This window comes from Physeter macrocephalus, chromosome 12, assembly GCF_002837175.3.
Source record: "Physeter macrocephalus isolate SW-GA chromosome 12, ASM283717v5, whole genome shotgun sequence".
NCBI lineage: Eukaryota > Metazoa > Chordata > Mammalia > Artiodactyla > Physeteridae > Physeter > Physeter macrocephalus.
In genome coordinates, this window is record NC_041225.1 from 40,703,951 (window position 1) to 40,721,513 (window position 17,563).

A 17,563-nucleotide genomic window follows, 5' to 3' on the forward strand; every position below is an offset into this window, starting at 1 on the left:
TGGATCCTGGCCAAGCTGCAGGGAGCCTTCTGGGATCACTACTGCCATGAAGCCCTTGCGGTTAGGACTTCTTTCTTAGCCATTCCTTTTCCCCTGCTGGCAGATGAGTCAAGTAAAGGGCCTGATGGTTTATCTCAGAGCCTAGCAGAGAGCCTCGCCTGGCAAAAGCAGACTGGTTGGTGAGGAAGATTGTGTGGCACATAATGAGGTGCTTCTGTGGGTCAAATTATGTGAAAGTCTTTGCAGATAGTTTTTCATTCTCACTTGGCAAATACAGTCTCTGAGATCAGTTACTTTCTTCAAGGCGGCAAAGTATTTCCCTCCCTAAATTCTCCTTTTCCCCTATCACTCAAAACAGTGTGTGTTCTAGAGGTTTTGAAATGCCAGACATTTGAATAAATAACCTCATTTCTCTATCTTTCAATATGAATGAGTCACATTGAGTGGTATGATACACAATAAAGAATTTATTTATTTGTTCTCGCTCTCCCAAAGTTTAGCAAAATAACTCAGATCCTGGTTTTCTTTAACTTGCAAAAAATGTCATTTCCCAGAGTTCAGAGACCTTCAGAGATCTGATGCCAGCTTCGATGCAGGTCCAGTTCATATGTGTTTCTGCTTGTAGTCAGCTACCTGCTACAGGGCTGGCTTGGTGGATGATTATATTAATACATACAGTTTGAATTTTTTCCCTACTATGTGGAAGTTTAATTGGAGCAGAAGAATAAATGAGAACTGCTATAAAAAAATTAGACGGTGATAGTAAACTCTCCTGGAGCAACCTTTATGTAGGGGCTCATGCCATTGACTGTGGCCAATTGTAGCTCTTTCAGTAACTCCATGATATATCTCAGAAACATGTGGTATTTTTGAATGGACAGGTCAATCAATCTTTTGGACTCAGCAATGAATTTTTCATAGTAATCAGAGAGTTGGTCTGCAAAATCCTGTAGTTTATATGTGAACTGCTGGTGGTAATCAGAAATGATTTCCTTCACTGCAACAGCCCAGCTTTTAATTAGTTCCTGAGCACTGGTAGAAAGCTCTGCAATCTTCTCTTTCCCTTTTCCATCTGCATCGGCAAGGATGCTCAGATATTCCTGGAAATCTTTCTGCACCAGTTGCTCAGCCTGACTTGAGAGTTGGGAAGCAAAGCCAGCAGCGCTGACAGTGTATTTGGAATGGAAGTCCTTAAGGACATCTACTAGGTTCTTGATCAGGTTGATGATCTTTTCTTCAAGTTCATAATATTTCACTGTCCAGCCAACCATACTTGGATCAAAATATTCTTTGCGAAGAGCCTGCACATACTGATGGAGCTGCTGTAACTCTTGAGAAGCTTTCTGAAGTTTGTTTTGAACAAGTTCATTAAACTCACCAAAGTTATGACCTAGGTTTTCTTTCAGGAGTCTAAAAGCAAATGAAATGAATATGTCGAAGGTTCTGCTGATGTCGTGTTGGATATCATTAATGAGATCAGTAAATTTCTTCTCCCTTAAGCGTTTAAGGTCTTCTTCTATCTCTTGGAAAATGCTTTGTAGAAACCTCTTAAGATCACTTAGCATCTCTGTAGTCTTGACAGACTGGAGGTCACTAAGTGCCTTTTGGACCTCTTGTGATAAAGATTTCAACAGTTTTCCATACTCTGAGCCTATACCTATTAGTTGATAGTACACTGAATCAAAGGGAAATTTATTCTTTAGGTCCTTGATTAATTCAGATTTCTCCATCAGGTCTTGGAAATAGGAAAACAGTATTTCTAACCCACTATGGATCTTTGAATGTACCTGGGACAGTAGCTTACCTACTTTCTTCAGGACCATAGTGTAGAGTTCGTCTTCAGTGTAGTTCCCGGCTCTTCCTGGGAGCTGGAATCTGGTGGACTTCAGGAAATCAATGAACGAGTCAATCACACGGTTGACTGTCACATTGTATTCCTGAGTAACTCCTATTAAGCTGTCAAACACCTTCTTCTGGAGTCTCTGGAAACCACTGTGGTCCTCCTGAGCCAACAGTTCCTGGTACAGACTCTTGGCCTTGTCCGTCCACTGCAGGTAGGTTCTAGTGGTGCCTCTGGCTATCTTTCGGAGCCCCACGTCCACCTCATCAACCTGCCTCACGGCCCGTTGATACACCTGCTCAGCGCTGTTCTGCAAACCTCTTCTCAGTTTTAAAGAAGCATCTCTCAGATCGAGTCCCATGTACTCCTGGTGGTACTTGCTGACATAGTCATAAGAGGCCCCCATGGCCTTGGGCATATTGTCTTTGAGAGAGCTTAGCAATTCAGGCACTGCTTCTTCCCAGTTAGCTTTAATCTGAACTTCATCCAATTCCGGGACCCTCATCTCAATTTTGACTATGTTGAGTGTTTTATCTGGAGAGGACTAAAACGAGCAAAAAAGGATGAAAAGAACATGTTTTCAATTATCTTGATTACATAATATACTACACCAAAACTTCATTAGCAGTTAAAAGTAAAGATCAGAGGATCTTTCATATTCTGATGGGGATTTATCTTTCATATGTCAGTTCATGTGTTTGTCTTACGGTTAAACAAATACACCCTTGTTAATTCCTCTTTAACACATGCCCCAGAAAGGACAAAATTATGTAAGGCATTTACACAGTAACATTTAACATTCAGGCCTTTCTAGGCCTGAAGATCAGAAGAGGAGGAGGAGGAAGAGGAGGAAGAGAATGGGGCAAAAAAAAAACAGGGAAAGACTAATTCAGAGAAAGGAGAAGTAACAAAAAAGAAAAAAAGTCCAGGGCCCGTCGAGCAGAGACCTAGAAGACCAATATCAGCAGCCACCCGTCCTCTAAGCCTGTGATAAACTTCAGTGATAGAACCTGATTATCTCCCCTCCTCTACTAATGGCATCTTTGATTGGGCCCTGGCAGAGCTTGTAAAGTCTGTGAGAGAAACTTGGCATATCTAACAATCCTACTGTGGGGAAGAATTTTGAAGCCTCAAATACTCCAGAAGCCCCAGTCTGAAAAATGTACTCAGCATATGGCAGAGTTTCTCCATGATTTAGGTGATGAGGCAAAACTCTCATCTTTCTAGAACTGCCCAAATGTAATAAAATAATAGTGGTAATATGAGGTCATGTGTGCATCTAATACAATCAATAAAAGACTCCTAATACTTTCTGGAGAATAGCTCCTCAGAAGAGAAGTTCAACCTGCTCATTGCTTGTGTTTCACCTAGTTTGGGAAAGCCCCTAGGTAATACTTTGTATTACCTGCCCATATTCTCTGTTTGCTCTTGGGGTGTGTAACCCACTAGATGGGACTCACCTGAGGGCGGTAGTAGAGGTTCCATCTCAATAAGTTGTTAATTTTCACGTCGATGACCACAGTGCCTATGGCTGGGGAGGCTACTGAGAAGGAGAGGTGGTTCTCCCTTTCTGGGTGGCACAGACGGACATCAGTTAATGTCGGGCTGGTGATGTTAAGGTCGACCTTTCCATTCCAGTACCTGAAAGCAAAAGAAAGCAGATGGGCTGTCACGAAAGGGATGTGGAGCTGGCAAACATCACAATGACTGGAAAAGAGATGAAAATAGAAGTTCCATACCCAAGTCTTTGATATCTACCATCTTCTTCATACTCTGCACTGATGTCATGGTGTGCAAATGGTCTGTTAGTTTTACAAACTAACATGCCACCTTCAATTTTGTGTGTTCCCACAACTGTATGGGAAAGATTTTATATTTCATTAGATTAGTAACTGTAGGATATAAACGTTTTCACTGTGAAAACAGAGAATTCTATCTTAACTGTCTTACATGTTTGAAACATGCAGTCCTCATTTAAAAAAACAGGAGACCTTTTCAGTCCTGTTTTCTCTGAACCTATTCTGCAATGTCAGTAGGTTTTCAACAGGATGGTTTTCACATGTGGGGTATACATGTGTCTCCTTCCCGCCTCTTTTCAATTTTGCTATAGAGAGCAATTTTGCTTCGAGTCATATCTAAATACATAATTATTTATTCACAACTCGCACTGAAGAAATAAAGCACGTAGGGGAGGCAGGAAGTTTCCTTACCGTTTAGGTCATATTCCAGGAACTGAATGGTGGACCTGCATGTGGAATCCAGGAATGTTTCAACGCGATCTTCTTTATTTTTCAAACCAGCACTCCAAGTGGCATTATACAAGGGAGAGGCCACCTCAAAATGTGCAGTCAGTGTTCCAAAGGAAGGAATGAAAATGCCAGCAGGTACAGAGAACTTCAGGGAAGGAATCTCAATCGTCTGCTCAGGCATGGTGGTGGTTGGCAACTCGAAGTCTGCAATGTTGCTGGCCACCACATTTAGATCCAAAACAGCACTGCCAACTGAAATACTTTTTGGAAGGGTGAAGTGGGACACAGTTAACTGAGATGCAGGTACAGTTACCTCAAAAAAGGGAACTGAGGAGACTTCTGGTTTAGAATATTGTGCTAACACATCAACTTTGGGGAATTGCACTTTGGGTAGTGTTGGTATGTTGAGGGCAAATGGCAAAGTACTTAGCTTCTTGTAGATTTTTATTTCACTGAAGTCAAGTATGTAGGATGGGACCTGAAGATCTGTAAAGGGGACGTGGAATGTAGGTGTGACACAAAAGGAAGTTAGGTTATTTAGTTTCAGTCCAGGAATAATGAATTTATCAGCCAATTCTCGCACGGGGATAGAAACAGGATAGCCATTGGGGTTTTTGGTATATACAAGGCCAGTTGAAGCACGGAGATACTGTTTCCTATCGTTGTTGGTGGTTACATCCAGCTTTAGGAGGTCCCATAAGCTCTTGTCATAAACTGGTAGGACAACATCTTTGAGGAACCATAGGTACCCTTCTAAGGAGCCTGCCATGTCAAGGCGTGCCTCATCTTGGTCATTGGAAAGCTGTAAGTTGTTCTGGAGAGACCCAGAATGAACCTGGACCTGACTTTTCCAGCTGATTTTCTGGTTCTCAGTGTTAGCATTCAGGGACACTTCCTGGCCAAGGTAATTGATATTAAGGAGGGAACTGGGCTGATGTGCATGGACCTGAACAAGGGCTGATATTTCCCATAGGGAAAGTTCAAGGGTGGCTTTGCTTGTATGCTCTCCAGATGTTAAAAAGAGGCCCCCTAGCTGTAAATGGTTTTTCGTATTTTGTTCCCAGATGGCATATATGCGTTGGAGAGTGGTTTCTCCAGCAACATTTTCTTTTACTTCAAGGTTCCAGATACCATCTACTTTGGAAGCTCCTAGCAGCTTCACAGAAGATCGAGTACCCTTGGAATTCAAGTAAGTGCTGGCCTCACTGGCAAGAGTTCCTGAATATTCCTTTGAAAGGATAAAAGCCTTGACACCTCCTTTGGTAGATGACTCAATGGAAAAGTAAGAGGTGAGACATTCTAAGCTGAGCTTGTGGTCAAACGCCCCTGTAGCAGTAGTGTACACATGGGGCCAACTGAAATCATACTTTAATTCAATGGATGAAGAGACAGTAGGTTTTGACTTGGTATTTCCATTAAGTTCTTGCTTGAAATTCATTCTCAAAAGTGGAATTTGGACTCTTGCAGTTGTTGTCACGGATGCATCCATGTTTTTCTTGGTGAAGCTAATAGTACTGTCATGATTGCCCTCCACGAGTCTGTTACTCAGAGACAAAGCTGTGGCTAACTTCAACCCTCTTTTCCTCGTCAGACTTGAGGTGCCCTCTAATTTGTATTGCAGTGCATCAATGACAGAAGAAGAGGAAGTAAGAAAATGAGCCACAATATCTGATTGGTTATAAAGACCAACATTGGTATTCAGTGTGATGACACTTGATTTAAAGGAAAAATCATAGGTGATATTGCCCATGGCTGGAATTAAAATTTTGTTTGTGGTATTCAATACCTTGAACTCTGGAAGAGAAAGCTCAAGAAGATTCCTAGGGACATGAAGGGTTGGAAGCTCTAGGAATGGCAGGACTAATGTGTATGAGGGCACATAGACGCCAGAACCCGGGATGGTGATGCTGGGGGTGCTGATCTCTTTGGGGATCACATACCCGAATGTCAACATCGTCACTGTGAATGGAGACACTTCAATGTTGGTAACTGGAATAGTGTATCCAGGAATTTTATAGATCCTGGGTTGCTGGTTGAGGGATTTTTCAACCTTGTACTTATCAAATGTAATTTTTGCTTCACTGTAGGATTTGATAAAAAAATCTGATGCCTTGTTTCTGACTGTCTCAAAATGCCTGTTGAAGAAATTGATGTTACGATTGATAAATGCATAAAATACATCCAGAGGAACTGGGATGGAATGCTTGTCTTTGTTTTTCTTATACTGAGCCTTTACACTTAAATCGAACGATTGCTTTGTTGTCTTCAAGAATTCCTTCAAGCCTGTCTTTTCCCATAAGGAGATATCTTTCACCTGGGGCGTTGTGAGCTTTGTATAAGGTAGAGTCATTTCAGGGATTGTTAAAGGAATGTTTAAAAAATCCAGGTTGGCTTCTCCATTTATCCCTATGTGGGCCTCGATGCTTTTCTCATTGTTTCCAGCAGAGAAATTTTGATTGTACTTATACTGATTGAACCTGGCACTTGCTTGCCAACTTGCTTGCTGGGCACTAGGACTCAGAAACAGTGCATAATTATTCAGAAAGTCTATCTTCCCTGTCAATTTTAATGGAAAACTAACTCTCAAGTTCGCTTCATTGTTTGTGGATGCGGTAAGCGCACGCGGCTGTGCTGAAAAGAAAACAGAATTTTTCAAAGTTCCAGTAACCTTTCCATTTAAATGTGCATCATGGTTGCCAGTTATCCCTGCCTTCCCTTCTCTAAGCAGTACCATACCTTTAGCAGTTAGAACACTGCGGCCCAAGTACTGGCATTCAGCTTGTGACTGGATTTCAAATTTAGAAAAGTTGAGGAGGCGAGATTCATAAACTATATTTTGGTTTACTCTTAGGTGTTTGCTGTTGATCTTATTAGACAATCCAAAGGACGTGATGGGTCCTTCCACAGTAAAGTTACTTTGGGATTCATGTGTTCCCTCATCTGAGAATTTGTGGCGGGCCAATTTCCAGGACCCTCTTCCAGAAGAAGTCCATGCTAGGTGTCCAGCTTCCAACAGGGTCTTGACTTCACTGCGCAGGTCAGCCTGGCTGGAGAAGTCCAGTTTGGGGATGTTCAGTTTGTGGAAGTACTTTGTGTTGCTGTCCAGGGTAAGCTGATGATTTATCTTGACGAGCACACCGTTACTAAGCTCCAGTGTATTTTTTTCCGTGTGTAAACCTGCCACTGTGTTTGATTTTCCCTCAATAGCATTTCCAACAAACAGCACTTCACTCTCATGCTCTGTTTTCAGGTACCTGCTGGAGAACCTCATAGATTCCTTCAGAACCAGTGGATTAATCTTGGGGTCTGAAAGTTGTGCATTTGCTTGAAAATCAAAATTGAGAACTTCTAATTTGGACTCTCCTTTGGCGGTGACAGAAGCCTCAATCTCTGCCTGGCTCGCTGAAGCAGTTACATTGTGAATGTCAGCTTTTGCATCTAATATGAGAATGGGAGATTGGATTTTCAGAATGCCATACAGCTTGCCAAAAGTAGGTACTTCAGTTGTGTGTGAGATGTGAGGAAGCTGGAATTCCGGTATGTGAAGGTCAGAAACTTGAAAATCTGTAACATTGAGATGCGGGATGACAAATTCTGGAATTGTGATTTCTGGTAAATGGAAGTCTGGCAGAGGGATTCCGGCAAGAACCGTGTCCACCCCGCTCAGATCCCTCAGGTACACTTCCGGGACCGGCCACTGCAGCTCACTGGTCAGCATTTGGTCAATGGTTCTGATGATCTTTGTTTTTATTTCTACCAAGTCAACTGTAAAGGAAGGGACGTGGAAGGTACTGAGGACAGTAAATTCTGGCGTGGAAAACCTGGATGGGATCTTTATATCTTTCAACTTTTTGAAGTTGATCTGAACGGATGGAATCTTCAGATCTGTCAGGGGGACAGTGAAGCCAGGAGTCTGATATGTAGCCTCCTGAAGGGCACGGAGACTGACTTCAAAGGCAGGTATGGTCCCGAAGGTGGTCTGGATTTTGGGAACAGTGAATCCTTGCTCTACTAGTGTTTTCAGGTTTTTGGCCCAGTCTCGGAGAGGGTACTGTTCTGCGAAGTCAGTAAGGTTCTTAGCAGCAAGATTCCACCAATCAGAAATGTAGGTGACAAGTGTGCTGTAAACCTGGCCAACTAGGAACAGGTATCGCTGGACTTCCTGCTGTATATCCATTTGATACACTCGGTCTCGTATATCTTCCAGGGTCTCTTGGAATTTGGCTTTCATGTGAACTACAGAAACCTCCTGTAACCAATCAAAGAATAAGGTTATTTTGGTGGCCTTTAGGTTTTCCAGATGGATTGAGACTGTGGCCTTGACATCCTCTGTAAACAGTTTTAGTGCTTTGGCTTTCTGTGGAAGTCCCAGAGCCTGAATTTCACCATTGATTCTCTGAGTCACCTCACGAATTTTGTTATTGGTTTCATCTACAAACTGGTGGTAGTCAAATGACCTTAATTTCTTTACCAGCATGTCAAGGAATCTGTTTATTTCTTCAATGAATTGTTTAAAAGACAATGAGTCAAGCTGCTTGAGAGCACGGTCGGTAAACCCAATCAGTTCCTCAACAAGATCTGCCGTCTTGACTTGTTGTAGGACACTGCTTAGCTTCTGAACAGTCTCCTGCAGCTTATACTGGTGGGCCAACTGCACTGATTTATCCATTAAAACCTGGATGTGGTGGTCTATTTTATACGTCTCAGTGAACTTATGGACCGTGACTCTGAAAGCATTGATTCCCTCAATTACTTCAAAATCTTCAAAAAGATTTGTAACACAGTATTTGACATGCTCAATAATTTCCTTTATTCTTTGAAATGAGATTGTAGTTTTCAGCTGATCTAAAAGCACTCTGACATCAATAGCTTCAACCTGTTGTTTGACCTTTTCAGCAAGGTGCTGGATGTCTACATTCTGAATCTGTGCATTGAGCTGCTGCAATTTTTCTTGTATCTGGATTCTGATTTGATACTTAGTATCCACATTTTGAATCCAAGATGCAGTACTACTTCCAATTTTGTTAAAATCAATAGTTTCAATAAAAAGACACAGATCATGGATTTTTTTTAGTACAGTTACACGGATATGATAATGTTCATCAAGAGTTTTCAATTTTTCAATGATTCGATCAATAATCTTAGCAATAGCTGCCTTAAAATCATGTAAATCATAATTATCTTTAATATACTGATCAAATTGTATCACATATGTTTGTAGCTGAGATAGTTTTCCATTAAGGTTGATTTTGGCATGGTCTAATGCGATCTGCAGATCATTTTCTGTAATTCTATAATTTTCTGTGAAAGCAGTTAGTTTCTCCTTGGCACTCAAAACTTGTTTCTCCCAGTTGAATGCATTCAGATAATCATTAACTTGCTGTGGGAGTCTGTCCAAGGCTGCTATGTATTTCCTCATGCGTTCATCAATATTGATGTGTTTCAATTCTTTCTGTATAGCTTCCAGTGCACCTATAACTACCTGTCGAGTCTTCTCAAAATATTCCGGCAGGATTTTAAAGAATGGGAGGTTGATGGTGTGAACATCTTGGTTCTTATCATATTTTACAGAAGCAACAAGAGTGAATTCTTGGGGCTGGTCAACAGCGTCCCTCAGCTCTAAAGCGTCAATTACACTGATGGGCTCACTGAGTAGAAGTGGCACTGTAATAGGGGAGTCCAGCACAGTGAGGTCAGCCAGGGCTCGTCCACTGAGCTCAATGCCAACTTTGTCTTTAGTGTTGTAAGCACTGAAGTCCTGGCTGTATTCATTTTGGTTCAACTGGGTCTTGAGTTTCCAGGTGCCTGTCTGCTCGGCCAGAGTGAGCAGGGCACTCATTTTATGATCAAGAGCAGTACTGATGCTCGTCTTGGACACGAGATGGTGACTTGTGGATCCTCTGTAATCATGAGAGAAAGTAAAGGCCAGAGGTTCTGCTTTCAACAGGAATTTGCTATACAGCTGCCCAGTGTGTTGTCCCCAGAGAACCAGTTTCCCATTGCCATTTGTATGCGTGTTGACGGTCACTGTAAATGGGGCCACTGCAGAGTGGAAAACATTGTTGAAATGCAGGGAGTCCGAATGGTAGTTTGTACTGATGTCAACGGTTGAAGCAAGCCCAGCGATGTTAGTGTTGAGCCGATGGCTAAACTCTGTCCCCTGCACCTTAGCTACAGTGTCTGCTTTATAACTTGCTGATAAGTCAGCATAAGAAAGAGTGTAGATGTGTTTTAGCTCATTATTCTGGTAGGCTCCTTTTATGGTCCCACCTACATTCAGCTTCAGAGGTTCAAGCCGTAATTTTCCATTGTGGGTCATATCCAGAGCACTGAATTTCAAGTCATTGTTGAAAGTAGTTACCAGGGAATAGGGCTGTAACTGTAGATTAAAATTTTGCTTATAAAACTTGTCAGAGCTATAAATGTTGTCAAGTTTCGAAGAGAAGTCCAGTGATAACCCTGCGATGTTCAGATTGTTTGTGTGGTCAAGTTTCATTTCAGCGTATGAGCCCATCATGTCGTTTGAAAGCTTGAGTCCTTCCTGGTTGATTCTGAAGTTGAAAATGTTTTTGCTGTCGACCCCCAGAATCATGGCCTGATAAGCACTTCCCAGCGACACCTCTGTGAGGGTAGCTCTTCCATCTAGACTGAATTTTGCATGGTGTTCCCGGAAGCGGCCATTTGTTGTTAATTTCAGGGATGCCCCAGAGAGGCCAAGCGCGGCATTGAGTTCATTCTCCAGCATTAGGGGACTATACTTCAAGTTGGTCATTGCACTGGTAGACATTCCATCTTGGACAATCCTTAGTGTTGCCTTGTGAGCACCACTATTAACTCTGTCGGTGCCCAAGATGTCAGCATTTAACTCAAGACCATGGGAGTTTAGTGATCCAGAAAGCAGGGTGAAGAACTTCAGTGACTTGTAGTCAGCCTGGTACTCAGAACGTAGCAATGCACTTTGCTTAGAGAAGGTCAGATCCATCTTGCTCGAAGTGGCAAAGTCCTCATACCTCCCATTGGTGTCAGATTTCAGAGTCAGCTCATAGTTCTCATATTTCAGGGAAGCGGTATTTTTCATGAGGCCACCTTGCAGATCCAAGGTGGAGGTGATAGAGACTGTTCCATCTTCATATCTTCCTGTTATCTGGTTGGTGCCCTGGAGGTAGGACGAGTTAAACCTCAGGTTGGATTCTCCACTCAGCTGGCCAGTGGTAGGATCCCTCTGATAAGACAGGCCATATGCGCCTTTAGCATAGAACGAAGAGGCTCTGAACTGCCCATCAATCGTGGCTTCTTTGACATACCAATGCTGTTTCTTTTTTGAGTCTAAATGGACTGAAGCAGATACCTGTGGTCCCCAGGCACTCGATGCATCGAACGTTAGAAAACCTTTTGAGGCTGGATTGTTTCCAGTTTTCTCTACGTGACTGAATTTGACATGTGAATCCAGGAATTTGTGGTGTAGGGACCCATCACCTGAAAACGTGAGTGTATTCCTGTGGTCATACGTTGTTTTTGCAGATCCTAGCATAAAAATCAAAACACATTGGTTAAATGAAGTCATGTACTTCCACAACAGTTTCTATGTTGAAAGTCTTTCAATAAGAAAGTCCCATTGGTCTGGGTCAGTTGCGCAACAGTCTCCTCCATTTACAACATGAGCACAAAATCTGACAGCGAAAGGCATTCCTCCTGGAAGCCTTCCCTGACCACCACAGACCTTGCTGGGTTCCCTTGTCCTCCACTGTACCTTACACACTATACCCTATCACAGCACCTCTCACACTGAATTCTAATTGCCAGTTTATCTGTTTTCTCTGTTAACTGCCTAGTAGAATACTTGATACATAGGTGTTTAATAAATATTTCCGAAGGAAGAAAGGGAGGGAGAAAGGAAGGTAGGAAGGAAAAGAGAATAGGGTTCCAAGTAGCAAGAACAATGTCTGCAAGAAAGCCCAAGTTCTCCCCTTCCTAGAGGAGGCTAGCCCATTGGAACCTGCAGCAAATTCGCTCTGTGAACCTCCCCTCGGGCAGGGCTCACCTTGCACGTGGTAGGAGAGCAGGTCGACCACGGCGTCTGCCTTCACGTGGCACTGAGCCTGGAGGCTCAAGGGGTCTGTGCTGGTGTTGCCGCCAGTATAGGAGGCGGACCAGTTGTACAAGTTACTGTAGGTATTTGTGGAGAGGTCTAGAACACCCAAGAGAGGCACCCGCAGTTGATACAACTTGGGGATTGTAAAAGTGGGGACTTGGAACTCTTGAGATGGCAGGTGGAATCCCACAGGCTGGAAGTTGAGGGCCGGTGTCCAAATAGTCTCTAACATCTTTAGATCTTTGGAGGATTTGCCACCAAAAGGCAAAGGGATCTCAATGTTCACACTGTTCTTGTTCAGGGTATATTTGATCCGACCGTCACTGAAATGAAGAGCAAAGACAATGTCCCCACAGTCAGACAGCAAGACCTCGAAGTTCTCTGCCACCTGACCTTCTAAGCGACAGTGCATGTGTCTCACTTCCAGTCCTGTACGGCACTGCTCTCCTGCCGCTCTCTGGGCCTGGCGTCCCTTGGCTTTAACCTCTACCTACAAACACTCACATCCGTTCAAATCCCTCCCAAGAGCTGTGTCCTTATTTCTACCATCCCATCTAAGCCATAGTCAATTTCTCTTGTTCTTATAGTGACACAGTCGCTTCCACCTATCTCGAAGATCTTTTCATCATCTGCTTATATAACTAGCACTTACTGTTCATTTGTCAGTGTCTACACAGTGTCCTCCTGTGGGGGGGAAGGATTACACCTTATCCAGTTTTTATTTTCTCACTGCACCTCATCTAATCTAGTACCGCACACAGGGGATACTTGATACGTATTTGCTCGACTGAATTGAGGCATCTTGACATGTGGAAAGAGCACAGGCATGGGCATCAGTAACCTTGAGTTATAATGTTATAGTATCATCAATCAGTGGGAGCTAGGCTAGTGAATTCGCCTTTCTGAGTCTCAGTGATGTTATCTGTGTAGTGAGGATAATAGTACCGTTTCTGCTGATCTCACAGAGCTGGTCTTGGATATGAAATGAGAAAAAATACCTAAAAGCACTTTGCAATCTTTTCAGTACTATGCACATACAATGGACTATTTTGACAACTCACAAGAAGAAAGTAGGGTGGCAGAGTGTAAGTGTAGTAAACAAATAACTATTCATTGCATTACTCCATCAAGGACTGGATGCTGCCTATCCAGATCCCAACATTCACGATAAGATCCCATGCTTGATAAGGCCCCATCCATTGCTAAGGTCCTGTGGTCCTGCCTTTTCAGCACAGCACAGACAAGACTGTTGGTTGGAAACACTAGGAGTGAAGGAAGAGGTTCCTGGGTCCTCTGAAGCTGCCACTTTTTGTCTCTTATCATCTTCATATTTTGTCTGTATGAGTGCTTTGGTGGATTTTAGCCCTTTCACACACTTATCTGGTCTATTAAACTTTGCTGCCCAGACACAGACTATGGAAAGGCCCATGTGACACAGGCCACTTGTTTTCTAAACCCTGAAGATAACACAGAGAACAGTCAATCCAGAACAGACTGTAGTCTTTTCAGCTCATGCTCTGAGTTTTAAATTTTCATGACAGAAATCAAAGCATCACATGTATTTCTGTAAGTACAGAAGGGGACCGAGCATTTTACAATCTGACTTCCCCATAGGGATGATGCTGTTTTGCTAAAGTGACATATGCTCTCAGAATGTGCCTTCATTCCATGCCCAATGGCTGTTCTGACCCTCTGAGCTCAACAGCAAGCCTGTAGCCAACAAGTCTGCCAGCCACTCTTGAATTCTCCACGATTATGAGTATATCCTGGTCCTGAGCATAAGGCGAGTTCACTTATAGTACAGGAAAACTGAATGGCTTTCAAATTCAGTTTTAAAACTAAGTGAATAAAACATCTTAGGGTGAAAGTACCAGAATCTCCTAACTAACTACTTCCTTAGGTTTTTTTTGTTTTTTTTTTTGACTGGGTTGGCATTCACATTCTGACCTCATATTTAATAATGCAAAAATGCTACAATGTTTATGTGACAGTTACTAATCTCCTTAAAATGCTTACCTTGTTTCCCTTAAAAATGTAAATTAAAAAAAAGTCTAAATCATGCTAAGTAAAATCTTCCATTTACTTTTCGTGGTTCAAGAAATTTTTCTGGTTCCTCTTTTTACCTTTTTAAGAAGAGGTTTTCTGGGATGTGGAAGTCTGGCAATTCCATTTTCTGGAGGTACAACTCTTGTAGGCCACTGAGATGATCTTGTAAATTCTGGGCGTAAGGAAGATTCCTTGATGCCTCCTGAAGCCATGTACTTGTTGCCTACAAAATAATAGAAGTTTTAAAAGCGGTGGGCATGGATGGGCATCAAACACAATTAACATCAGGTGATAATCCATATTTGACAGCTCGATCATTAAGCAGGATGGTATACTCAAAGTTAAAAAATAAATCATACAAATTATGAATTTTGGCTGTCAGTAATTAATCTCTTCCTGTATTTTATAAAAGGAATACGTAGCATAGTCAAACCCCTAGTCAGTGTCCTGAAGCTCCCTGTGATATCTTAGGCACAGGCAACTCTTCTGCTTAGTAGTATTCATTTGGTATTTACAAATATAGCCTTGTGTAACTGGGTAACTATGCATACGTGAGTGCTTCTTTTTCTCCCCAGGAATTCCCTGGGGGTAGGAAGCATGCCTTTATCCATCTTTGGATACTCTTTCACCTAACTCAGAGTTGGCTGTGTTATTAGCACTTATAACTGTGTATTTATTGACTGGCTGATGTGTACTTACATCTGCTAATTTGGAACCCATGTGCCGGAAAGTCATGTCTAGTTGAGGAACTCTGTGATCCAGGAGACTAGTGGCATACGTATACACACTTCTAGGATAATCAGAGAGATCCACAGGGAAACTGGAAGCTGCTTTTTTGGTATCCACGTTGGTGCCTGTGTTCCATTCAAATTCAATCTTCTCTTCATCTGAAAACACACACGTGAAACAGTTGTCGGTAGTGCCAGGTCAGCTCCTACCCGTGGCTGTCAACACTGCCATCGAGTACACCGTGCTCTTGGACGTGCTCACGTGGGGAAGACGTGCTTACCATAACGCCATGCCACCTTCTTGGAAACTGTTGAGCCATAAGCTGTAGCAGATGAGTCCACCTGCAGGAGCAGTTTTGAGGGAGACCACTGGGTGAGGATCTCACTTCTGGCTTCTGCTTGCAAACGGGGTATGGAGATAACACCTTTGATTTTGCCTTCTTCCTTCCTGTCATAACTATTGAAAAAGAAAAAGTTGACATCAGTGACTCCATTCATTCCAAAGAGACAGGCAGGGTTCGATGCAAGTTCCATTTGTGGCGATGAAAACAAGATACATGAATGGCTCAGAGAAATAAATGAGAGGAGACTGAACTCCTTAACTTCTAAAGCTAACTGACTACAAATTCGGGACGCCCCAGGGAGGTATGGGGGAGAGAAGGTTTTCGAGAACTGTTTGAATCCCGCTCTACCATTTACTAGCTCTACTGCCTTGGCTAAATTATTTAACCCCTCCAAGCTACCACTTCCTTATCTATGAAACAGGGAAACTCACACCTATCTGCAGTTTATTATGAGGGCTGAGATAATTCCTTTAAAGTACCCAGTATAGTGCCTGGCGAATAGTAAGTACCCAATGAACGGTGGGCAGATCCAACTGGACACGTGCAGAGGGTCACAGGGTTGAGGGCTCTGTCTGCCCCTTGAAGTGCAGACCCCTTGGTCAGCTTTAAAGCTGAAAAGGAAGAAAGGAAAGAGCCACAAAGGCCCACAGCTCAGGTCAGACCCCCCCGCCTTGAGCCTTCCTTACCTCAGATGGCCGGTGAGGGTGACCTCAGTTATTTTCTTATTCTGAATGTCCAGGGTGAGCTTGTAAGACTTTTCTTCCTTAGCAGATTCATCACGAACTCTGAGGACTGTCCCAAGGTCAACGTCAAAATCTGGAATCTGGATTTCATTGGACAAAGTCTTACTCTGCCGGTTATATGTGAACATCATAGTAGCCTCGGTCTGCTTCACACCTGGAAGAGTGTACGAGAGAATCCAGATGTCTATTCAGAAGATATGTTTAGGAAGGAAAGAGAGAGAAAAAGGCAGAGAAACCTCAAGTACTTAATGTGCTCAAATGAGGACACAGTTCAGGATTTTACCTTAAATTTTTAACTCAGTGGTACTTGCACGTTTGTTCAATCTGTAAGTATTTAGTGATTGCTTGTCACGTGCTAGGCACTGCTCTTGGCACTGGAAGCCCCTGCCCTCATGGAACTGACATTCTAATGGGAGGGGTACAGACAATAAGCAAGTACATTATTTAATGTCAGGTGGCAATACATGTTTGTTAAGAAGAAAAGTAAAACCGGATAAGGTGATAAAGGAGAGAAAGGGATAGAAGAGGTGCTATTTCACGTGTGGTGGTCAGAGAAGTTCTGACAAGAGGATATGTGGGCAGAGACCTGAATGAAGAGAGAGGCTGAGCCACGCTGCATCCTGCGGGGAGAGCCTTCCAGGCGGAGGGAATCGGAAAGGCAAACGTCCGGATATGAGAAAAACTCAGCGTGTTCAGGGACCAGTAAGGGCTCGGAGTCCTCCTGGGTCAGGCACACGTGACATCTCTGTATGATCGTCTGCCTACGACACCCTTCCTGGGTCGCTGCCACCCTGCCCTGCCTTCCCCTCTCCCCGGCTCCTCCTTTCCTTGTCACAAGATTTCCAGGTTTCCTTCAATTCACAGGTGTACCCATTTTATATCTCTTGTAAAATCGTTCCTTGACACTTTTATTCAGTACGTGCCCCCTGCGTGCCCCCCCCTTTCCTGTGGGTTCTGTTTTCCTTGTTGAATTTTCTGACACATTATTCCTACATAAAGAATCTCCCAAAGTGAACATTTAAAACCTGCGCCTCCATCTCAGGATGTGGCAGCCCTGTTCTTCAGCTGCTCAGGCCAAAAACTTCGAGTCGTCCTGATTGCCTTTTTTCTCCCACCCTGAACCTCTACTGTATCAGCAGATTGTGTCCGCCCAGCCTTCAAAGCACGGCCGAGGCCAACCGCCTTTGCCATCACCACTCCAACCCAAAGCGCCACCGTCTCTGGCCTGGATTACTGTGACGGCCTGCATGCTCGTTTCTCTGCTCTTGTCCCCCTCAAGTCTTTCTTCAACATAAACATAAATCAAACAGTAGCTTCTTCAAAAATAAACAAATAGGACATAATCAAACTTATAACCACAGCAAAGGAAACCATAAACAAAACGGAAAGACAACCTACAGACTGGGAGAAAATATTTGCAAACGATGCGGCCAACAACGGCTTAATTTCCAAACATACAAACAGCTTATATGGCTCAATATCAGAAAGAACAACCCAATCAAAAATTGGGCAGAAGAACTA

At 43.1% G+C, this 17,563-nt stretch overlaps 1 protein-coding gene across 1 annotated transcript; it reads right to left on the minus strand.

The window, feature by feature from the left end:
- Positions 1–447: 447 nt before the first annotated feature.
- Positions 448–16,192, minus strand: APOB (apolipoprotein B). The gene is made up of 9 exons (XM_028496582.2): positions 15,986–16,192; positions 15,237–15,412; positions 14,927–15,114; positions 14,305–14,450; positions 12,131–12,504; positions 4,051–11,613; positions 3,580–3,694; positions 3,301–3,481; positions 448–2,384 (listed from the first exon to the last, which is right to left on the minus strand). Exons 1-9 carry the CDS (start codon positions 16,171–16,173, stop codon positions 750–752), a joined length of 10,566 nt encoding a protein of 3,521 aa, XP_028352383.2. The 5' UTR covers positions 16,174–16,192; the 3' UTR covers positions 448–749.
- Positions 16,193–17,563: the final 1,371 nt, after the last annotated feature.